This window comes from Mus caroli, chromosome 13 (genome assembly GCF_900094665.2).
Source record: "Mus caroli chromosome 13, CAROLI_EIJ_v1.1, whole genome shotgun sequence".
NCBI lineage: Eukaryota > Metazoa > Chordata > Mammalia > Rodentia > Muridae > Mus > Mus caroli.
In genome coordinates, this window is record NC_034582.1 from 60,345,060 (window position 1) to 60,351,589 (window position 6,530).

The 6,530-nt window shown below is 44.9% G+C and overlaps 1 protein-coding gene across 1 annotated transcript in view; it reads right to left on the reverse strand.

Annotated features, from left to right (window-relative positions):
- Positions 1-5,273: 5,273 nt before the first annotated feature.
- Positions 5,274-6,530, reverse strand: part of LOC110308450 (putative serine protease 47) — an 8,172-nt gene continuing 6,915 nt past the window's right edge. The window contains exon 5 of the mRNA XM_021180918.1: positions 5,274-5,732. Within this exon, the coding sequence (XP_021036577.1) occupies positions 5,415-5,732 (318 nt within the window). The 3' untranslated portion in view covers positions 5,274-5,414. The remainder of the gene's footprint in view (positions 5,733-6,530) is intronic.

Consider the following 6,530-nt stretch of genomic DNA (forward strand, 5'->3'; position numbering starts at 1 on the left):
CGAGACAGGGTTTCTCTGTGTAGCTCTGGCTGTCCTGGAACTCACTCTGTAGACCAGGCTGGCCTTGAACTCAGAAATCCGCCTGCCTCTGCCTCCCAAATGCTGGGATTACAGGCGTGCGCCACCACGCCCAGCTGGGACATTATATCTTTTAGGCTATAAATAACTTTGCTTATTTTGTTCATGATTTGTGCTATATTTAAATGCCTTAATATTTTAAGGAAACAAATATGTGTCTATTTCTTCAAGCTCTAGTGTCAAACTGCCCTGGCATAATCCTAAGGCCTGTCTTGACCTGAATCTCAAGAGTTTCATTTCTCTGACTAGAAAGGTAAAGCACATAATCTTTCTGTAAATCTATGTCATCTATCCCTGTGATTGTTTGTATGTGCTTGGCCCAGGGAGGTATAACCTTGTTGGAGTAGGTATGTCACTGTGGGTATGGGCCTTAATCCCCTTGTCCTAGCTGCCTGGAAGTCAGTCTTCTGCTAGCTGGCTTCAGAACAAGAGGTGGAACTCTCAGCTCCTCCAGCCCCACATCAGCCTGCATGCTGCCATGCTCCTGCCTTGATGATAATGGATTGCACCTCTGAACCTGTAAGTCAGCCCCAATTAAATGTCATCCTTATAAGAGTTTCCTTGGTCATGGTTTCTGTGATCCCACAAATGTCTCAGGCAGGAACTTATAAGTGACTAAGCCTTATAAGTTATAACTTACAAGTGACTAAGGTGGACATTCTTGAGAGTAGACTTATATGAATGCTGCTTCAAAATACTTTTCTTTTCAACTAAACATTTATGGTGCAAACTGAACATATTCAGAATCATTTCGGTTTACCACTTTAATCATGTATGCATTCTGAGACTTTGAACTAAATGCCCTCAAAATGAGTCTACAGTAGCTTAAGATCAGCATGCTTAAGAACTGGCCTATCCACATTTGAGTGCAAATGGCCTCCCACAGTAAAATTCCATGCTTCCTCTGTTTAAGGGGAAAACATCGTTTTGGAAACCATTCCCATTCTCTACTCACCTCACTTGCTGCAGACAATTTTGCTCTATTTTTTTTTTTTTTATATCATGGCTGTGCCTGTTTTGGCTTTGTATTCACCACGTTTTGAATTCACCAAGTCAATTGCATTTGGTTACATTCCCAGCACCATCCCTCACTGAAGTCAGCTCATTTCTTTTCACTCCAAAGTATGACCAAACTTTACTTTGGCCATATGAATAGGAACCATTGCATCATCATGGAGGGCAGGGCTAATTGTAGATCTTTCTAGTCTTCCTCTCTGGTGACACCCCCAGTATCTAGCAAGCCTAAACCCAGCCTCACTAGCACTATACTATAATATCTACCAGATATTATAGTATATCTAATGCTCATTCCAAGGATATGTCAGATTAAGCCTTTACTAGAAATATGAGGCTTGGGCAACAGGCCTGTAGGCACATCCTGTGACAAGAAAAGGTGCTCAAGCCTTCTTAAGAGGTCTCTGAGGTTGATTCCTGCTCTAATACTTACTACTAATACTCTCTCTCGTAGTTATTCAGTACTAACAGACCTCAATTTACCTTCACATGAATATGAAGAGTGAGTACTTCGTATGGTATAAAGTTAGAGATGAATCAGGCTAAGCTAGAACTGAGTTTTGTTATATTCTTTTGGGGTTACTTACATATAGGTTCAGATCCACAGTTTAGACTAAAGAAACACGGTGGTGGTTTGAATAAGAATGGCCCTGTATTTATTTTAGACAGGACAAGCTTAGGGTCAAAATATTTGTGGGTTGGCTAGTGTCCTCATCCTTCAACTGGGGGTCCTGCCTGAGTATAGGAGGTGGTCTCTTTAGGTTCCATGACCCCACTGTTAGGCATATTGGCTAAGGTCACCTCCATTGACTTCTGGGTGCCTCCTCTATCTCAAGTCTCTGGGACTTCCTAAAGATCCCTCTTCCACCAGCAACTGCAGATTTCCGTTCATTCTCCTGGCTTTCTGGGTGTCTCTTCTGTCTCTCCCCATACCTGTAACTAATTCCCATGCCCCTCCCCTCTCCCAACCACTTCCCCCTGTCCCTTTGCCTCCTATGACTACTTTGTTCCCCCTTCTAAGTGTAACTCAAGCATCCTTGCTTGAGCCTTCCTTCTTGTTTAACTTCTTTGGGTTTGTAAGGTGTATCATGGCTATTCTGTACTTTATGACTAATATCCACTTTTCAGTGAGTACATGGAGCAAAGACTGAAGGAATGGTGAACCAATAACTGGCCCCAACTTGAGACCATCCTATGGGCAAGGACCAATCTTCGACATTATTAACAACACTCTGTTATGTTTTCAGACAGGAGCCTAGCACAACTGTCCTCTGAGAGGTTTTATCCAGCTACTGGTTGAAACAGATGCAGTTACCTTACTCACAACCAAACATTGGATAGAGGTCATGGACTCTTATGGAAGAGTTTGGTGAAGGGTTGAAGGCCCTAAAAGGGGATCTGAACCCCACAGGAGGACCAACAGAGTCAACTAACCTGGGCTGGAGCTCTCAGATACGGAGCTACCAACCAAAGAAGACACATGGACTGGAATGAGGTCCCTCATACATATGTAGCAGATGTTCTGCTCAATCTCAATGTCCACCCCCCAACAACTGGAGCAGAGGCGCTCCCTAAAACTGTAACCCCCTATAGCATCTGTTCCTCAACAGGACTACCTTGTCTGGCTTAAGTGGGAGAGGATGTGCCTAATCTGGTAGAGACTTGACATGCTAGGGTTGGGGGATATAAAGGGTGGGGCACCCTTTCAGAAGAGAAGGGTAGGGAGTATGGGGAAGGGTCTCTGAGAAGGTAACTGGGTGGAGGGCAGCGTTTGGGCTATAATAAATAAATAATAAGAATGGCCCCCATAGGCTCATATATTAGCATGCTTAATCGCCTGGGAATAGAACTTTTTGAAAGGATTAGAAGGATTAGGAGGTGTGGTCTTCTTGGAGGAAGTATATCACTGGAGTTTGGCTTTAAGCATTCAAAACCCCATGCCAGGCCCAATGACACCCAGGTTTCTAGAATGTGAATAGTCTGAGGGGCTGTCATGGTAACTGTAGGACCAGTGAAGCAACTCATAATTCATATTGAGCCACCTGAGCTTCCTTGACTGAAGAATAGGTATGGAGCATACCACTGTCAGCCTGACTCCTCCCCAGACTTTAGAGCCCTCAATAAAGAGAAGAAACTACTAACTGGCATCGCAGAGTCCTAATGAATTTTGCTGCAAGACCCCATGACCAAGCTTGTCTCAGGTGAATTGTTTTGAGTTCTTAATTCCATAGATCTTGGAGCAGCAAGGTCCAATACTAATATAGTTGTACTAGTTGCTGTAGAAGTAGAGTTGAGGCCAGATGCAGGGTCTGCCACAAAAGTCTCTAGCAAAAATGAACTAAGAAGACGTGTGAGTGAGGATGCCCCCACCTCCTACCCCTACCCCACCAGACCTCTAAACTCCCTGGGGCTTCTTGAGGGTTAGGTGAATCTTCTCTGACTAAACCCAGACCCATCAGTCCTCTACTGTATATGTGTTGGGGGACTCATATCAGCTGGTGTATGCTGCCTGGCTGGTGTTCCAGTATCTGAGAGATCTCCGGGGTTCAGGTTAATTGAGACTGCTGGTCCAAGTGAGATAACTCAGACCCAAAACGACATGCATGGTATGTACTCACTAATAAGTAGCCAAAAAAAGCGCCAAATACCCAAGATACAGTCCACAGAACTCAAAAAGGTCAACAAGCAGAAGGGCCCAAGTGAAGATGCCTCAGTCCTACTTGGGAGGGAAAAGAAAGCAACCACGGTGTGTGTGTGGTACCTGGGAGGGAAAGGGGATAGGGGGCAGAGAGAGGAACATGATTGGGTATTGGGGCGGGGGGGAAGGACTGAAGCCCTGGGGGCCAGAAGAATGAAAAAGTGCAACCTTGGGGAGGGGGGGTAGGAGGTTGAGGGGACTCTCCAGAATGTACCAGAGACCTGGGAGGTGAGAGAATCTCAGGTCTTGAACTTCTAATCCTTCTGTTGCTACTTCCAAAGTCCAGGAATTTCAGGTGTTCATCATCATACCTTGTTTATGCATTTCTGGGGATCAAACTTGGGCTTTTTCATGCTAGACATGCACTTTATAGACCATCTCTTAGGGAGTATACTTTCTTGAGTGTCCACAAGATACTTTTGTGATAAAGTCCTGTTGTACAAGCATCAAAAGATTGCTGCTACTGAACACAAGTACATCTGTACTAGCAGTGAGAATCCAGGAAGTTTAGAAAACACCAGGACTAGGAAGGATTTGCACTGAACCTCATGAGTGCTGTCTGGCTCCTGTGGACCTGGGGTAAATGGGAGTTGTTCTCTTTATTGAGAATTCTAAAGGCTGGAGTGGGCAGCATTTGAGAGGCTTCTTAACTCCTGCTGGCCACATAAATACTTTGTGCTGGGTACACTTGCAGAAATAATGGACTCAGAACATCATTTGTTTGTTTGTTTGTCTGTTATTTTGTTTTAAATCTTCCTAGATTACTTAGTCCTGGTCAACTAAACAAAGGTTACATTAAGTTCTAACCATTGAAGTATGGATAGAGAAAGGAATGGCTTGTGCTTCACACATCAGGGACCAGGCTCATGGGGAGAACTGGGCCTCTAAGAGTAGGTGAGGGTGATGCTGAATATTCACTCAGAAGTAGAGATTTGAGCACTGTTGGCTTAATGCTTAGTTTTCATCCAGGCACTAGAGCCACTTCTATCTGGTTTTGATGAATGGTCTAGTTCCCCACATCATCACAGGTCATTCTATCCCTTATCCTAAAACCCTAGCCCCACAAAATCATTTAAAATAGTCCCCCAGCTTCCCTGTGCATTGGCTCTTCTTCCTTAAAATTCCAGAAGTGTTGCTGCCTTACCCCCAGAAAGAGGCCCTTGCTTCCTTGACCTTGAAGGCCAGATGTAAAGTTTTACTTTCCCTGAAGGATTTGGCATTCCCCAAGGCAGGATAGTCTACAAGGCCATCCCTATAAACTTCACTCTCTTCTCAGGATGCACCCTTACTCCCCAGTATCCCTATAGTGCATACCCCCATTTTCCTGCCTTTTCCTCAAGGAGTTTCCTTGAGATGCCCCATCTTCTCCCTTTTGAGGGCTGATTGTAACTCCATGATAAGTGTGGTCACTGAGGAATATAGGAACCCTACAAGGGCAGTACAATCAGAGCTGAAAAAAGATAAGCTTTATTGGTAGGTTTTTCTATGCTTTTGGGGGTAGTAACCGTGAATGGCCAGATATGCTGAGGAAAAGGTGCAGATGGTAAACTAAGGAGTGGAGGCTGTATCTCAGAAAAAGAAAAAAAAAAAAACCCTGAGTAAATAATGCTTAAAGGCCTGGTGCTCACTCTGGGGTCCACTTTGGAGCTTCAAGGATAAATAACATCAGGAACCAGATTTGTGCAGCCATAAGGATGTTGCAGGGTTGTGGGGAGCCAGCAGCCTTCAGAGGTGTGGGTTGAAGTTCTGTGTGAAGAGACACAGATACAGGTTCTGGAAGTGGAGTGAGTCTCTTGACTTGGCTGATCCAGTCAGTGAAGTAGGCGACCCTGGTGAAGACGCTGGGGTAAACGGGATGCCGGCAATCCAGGCCCCAGCTGGCCAGTCCTACCAGGACCCATGTACTGTTGTGGTAGCAGATGAGAGGGCCCCCAGAATCACCCTGAGGAGAGAGAGTCATTAGTGTGAGATATGTTTAGGATCAGAAATATCAATTGCCTGTCAGGACCTTGCACACCCCCATTAGGTAAAATCCAGGTGAGGGACATTAGGGTTGAACAGTAAGACACTTCTAAGTCAGTTTACCAGGTAGATGAGGATATATATCAGGATATAAACTTATGGACCTTCCCCAGCACTCCCTTTGCTTGCCATGCCTGATTCTAAAAAGCAAAATTTAGGGACTTGAAAACAAGCTATCACCTATGTGTAGCTCCTAGCTCTGTAAACCTTGATCTGCGACAACATATCCAGTTAGCTCCTCTGCTTTTGGTCACCTTAGCCTGAAATATTTCCTCAACCTATGAACTAGGAGTCTTAAAATATGTCTATCTCCTAACTTCGTGAAGACAACTCATATCACCAGGCAATAGGCAGGAGTCTTCAGAAAACTGCTAGGAGTTATTGGAGTTGTGAAATGCCTTTAGGAAAACCCCACGGGGAAAGCAGTCTATAGTGGAGACTGTGTCATCTCAGGAGGCTGAAGCCTTCAGAGGTGGAGATGGAATTGGAGTCCAAACATCTAGGCCCTGGCTGCGCCAATTCACTTCAGACTAGCCATTTTCCCTCTCTGGGATAGTTTCCAAGACAACCTTTCATGTCCAAATGTGATCTTTCATCTATACCATATAAAGAGCTGAGAAGGGCTGGTGAGATGGCTCAGTGGGTAAGAGCACCCGACTGCTCTTCCGAAGGTCCAGAGTTCAAATCCCAGCAACCACATGGTGGCTCACAACCATCT